Source organism: Lichtheimia ornata (assembly GCF_029851405.1).
Source record: "Lichtheimia ornata isolate CBS 291.66 chromosome Unknown scaffold00231, whole genome shotgun sequence".
Classification (NCBI taxonomy): domain Eukaryota; kingdom Fungi; phylum Mucoromycota; class Mucoromycetes; order Mucorales; family Lichtheimiaceae; genus Lichtheimia; species Lichtheimia ornata.
Genome location: NW_026695550.1, coordinates 1,505 through 4,995, shown reverse-complemented (window position 1 = coordinate 4,995; position 3,491 = coordinate 1,505). Strand labels below are relative to the sequence as shown.

The window sequence follows — 3,491 nt, the reverse complement described above, 5'->3', positions numbered from 1 at the left end:
GGCAAAGATGCTATTTAGAATACCACAAGGTAAGAGTGTTCATTATGATGGGATTGGTTGGATTCAAGTGGACTTACCAAACGCCATACAGTGGCAGAGCCTCTTTCGGGGATACTATTATTATCAAGGCTGCACGTCAAGGATGTCATTGTATAGTACTATGCTCTCCTGGGGAATTTTGGCCCGGAAACAGTGTGACTCAAGATGCGATGGCAAGGCCAATTTGAAAAGGCATCCGCTGTGCACACGGCCTCCATCCAAGTACGGCTATTGATTTCCTTGCCTACAGAGAGAAGGTGGATATCTCTTATGATGCCAATTTCAGGATCCAATGAGAGTATGGTACATATGGTGGCATACCTTGGCGTTGCAGGTTGATTATTGTATTGCCTTCGGATGGTGTATTTGGTTGCAATTCCTTTTGATCACCATGGTTCAGGTATGTATGATTATGCTGCTTTGGAGACTTTTGCTGAAACGCCTTCCATTATTTAGAGGGACCATTGCAGAGAGCTGCTTGTCTTTTGGTGCTTTGGAGTTTACAAGATCACAGCTATGATTGCTAAGTATTATTCGATGGGTTTGGACAATTGTTTATGGTGCATCTTTTATAGGTGAATCATGTCAGCCATGGGAAAGTGTTTATGTCTTTGGTGGTGTCAACCTTTATTGCGTCTCGGGTGGCTGGTTACCAAGCAATGGGCGATTCCTCTGGAGAATGTCAGCCAATGAACGTCTTTTAGGAGTGGATTGTATCAGCAACAAGTAACAGCATCCATATCAAGCTTTATCCCATCATCTGGTTTTCTCGTTATCGGCAATTCGGTGGGCGTCCTGAAATGAAGTTCTCTTATCGATTGATCACATCAGCAGCAAGGAACAACTTGTATATCTTTGATATCAGCAACCTTTCGATCTTCTGGTGGTTCTGGTTATCGGCAATCCCTTTGATGGATCTCTACAACTATACGTGTCTTATGGATGGATCATGTCATCAACAAGCAATGAAGTCCCGCGTTCGAATCTTTTGTGTTACCAAGTCATTCATGCATCTCGTCAAGGACTCCGTCGTCAAGCTGCATTCCATGCCCAATGAAAAAGGATTGGTATCTCATTCATATCGGCTATATCACTGAGTGTACTCCCTTCCGCAGCTAGGATGCTGGTTTGGGCTTTTCGATGGACGATTTTTCGGTTTGCATGTGGTCTTGGGCAGCACATTGGTTCGTTCTCGCTCCTTGTAAGGGCTCTTCGGCATCATGTAAGTATGCTATCTTTGGTGGTACAAGTATTACTCAACCTTCTCACTGTATATTCCCATCAAGTATCGTTCCATCGCTTACAACCCGGGTGCCAACGTAGCGGGCTTATCAGCAAGAGAATGATTGCAAAAGTCGGCTAGATTTGGATATCAGCAGGATTTCGTGCATACATGGGTATCATTGGTAAATAGTGAGCCATTCGTTTCTACAACGCCTGCCAACCTCTTCGTTTACTATAGTATGTGGTCTATTCTGCAAGCTATTTGTCTTCTGGTTCTCTGGGATTTTCATGGATGAGGCTGTCATTGAATGTCGACATGTTTTCGTGCATACATGGGTATCATTGGTAAATAGTGATCCGTTCTCTTCTTCAACGCCTGCCAACCACCTCTTTTATTATAGTATGTGGGCTATTCAGCAAGCTACTTGTCTTCTGGTGCATTGGGATTTCTATGGATGCAGCTGTCATTGGTAAATAATGGCCCATTCTTTCTTTCAATGCCTACTAACACCCTCTTTCATGTGGGTTATTCAGCGAGCTATTAGTCTTGTGCCCTTTGGATTCTTGATGGATGCAGCTATCATTGGCTGTCAACAGGGGTTTATTCATATGGCTCTCATTGGTAAATAGTAGGTCACCCGTTTTTTGGCTCCAATCCCAACCAACCCCCTCTTTTATTATAGTATGTGTGCTATTCAGCAAACTACTTGTATTTTGGTGAATCTCGTCAGGGTCAAAGAGCAACGTCGACAGCATCCTTCAGTGTCAGCTTGCCTTATTACATCGTTCGATGGTTTTCGTTACTGTACCACCTATTGGACACTTCCTTTTATTTGCATCTGCAGCGGCAAGGCAACAAGTTCTATACCTCTTGGTGTCGCCAAGTTTTGTTTCGTCTTATTGTGGTCCTAGTTGTTGACAACCCTTTCAATGGATATCCTGCTACGCATGCCTGTTATTGGTGGATCATATCAGCTACAAGCAAGAAGCAGCAATGAACAACAGAGCCCACACCTTTAGTGTCAGCAACATTTATTTGATCCTCTGGTGGTTCTCGTTATTGGCAAATTGATTTCAAGAGCCCTCTTCACCGCACGTATCTTATGGATGTATCACATCAGCAACAAACAACAATGTTACGTGTCCTTTTGGTGTTGTCAAGGTGTATCCATCTCTCATGGCATTCATCATCAAGTATCGCTTGGAGAAACGGCTATCAGAATTGGTCACTGTGTCGACATCTCTACAGCAAGGAAATGTGTTCTGATTACTGGGTGGCATCAAACATTGTGGATTCTCATATGACACTGGGTAAGTATTGCTACCATTACCTCAAAGATAAGTTAGTGATATGCAGTTTTATAGGCCCATCATTCCATCAAGCTATAATTTCGCATGCTCTTTGGTGCCATCAAAGTCTCTCGTTACAGTTGTCAATGGTGAATCCTATTGAATTGGAAGACGAAGATCAACATTTCAATTTGGGTGGGTGTCTCAGAAGCAAGCAAGCGATCTCTATCTTATAGTTGCGGTTGTCAAGGATACCGTTTCCATGGTTTTGGAAATCAGCTACTTGCAAGTCGTCTCTTTATCGGTGGATCTTCAGAGCAATGTTTTTATCGGTGCCATGGCGGATCTCATTCCTCAAGTACTTGTATGGATACCTTGGACATTCTCTTGGCAAGTCAATATCCTCGCGTATGCTATTTCATCAAGACCGGATTTATTTGTTGCAGTGCATGATGTGTCTCTCTGATGACGCCAACCTAAAAAGGTCGCTTGATGGCAGCAACTACTGATATGGCGGATGTTTATTTGCTATGGGTAGAACGGGATGGTGCTTTGCTCTTTTGTGTAAAGCATCGTTGGCAGTTATGATTTACATGCGACAGTGTGGTCAGCCCTATCTTGGCCCTATCAATTGCATTTGATGATTGCTGCCTTAGCCGTTGGAAGTTAGACTGTTACTCAGTGGCCTTGTGGTAGATATGGGGTCATGTATTGCTTTTTGCTCTTATGGGTCGGCCTCTGTTGGCGTGGGATGCTATCCTTTTATCAGACCGAACATGTTGGCTCGAGCAGCACCTATAGAAGATGCTGTTGTTTACAATGGCAGCCCCCGTTATCCGGCTTGGTGCACCGTAGGGGAGAGGGTGACGGCAAAGCCTTCGCGTGGCCATCCTTGTCAGTACATGGGTTTCCATGGAAGCTAATTTGCCACCTTATCA

At 44.0% G+C, this 3,491-nt stretch overlaps 1 protein-coding gene across 1 annotated transcript; it reads left to right on the top strand.

The window, feature by feature from the left end:
• Positions 1-2,366: 2,366 nt before the first annotated feature.
• On the top strand, positions 2,367-3,223 carry O0I10_013081 (uncharacterized protein; the record flags this gene model as incomplete). The annotated part of the gene is made up of 3 exons (XM_058492931.1): positions 2,367-2,574; positions 2,790-2,961; positions 3,124-3,223. 3 exons carry the CDS (start codon positions 2,367-2,369, stop codon positions 3,221-3,223), a joined length of 480 nt encoding a protein of 159 aa, XP_058336302.1.
• Positions 3,224-3,491: the final 268 nt, after the last annotated feature.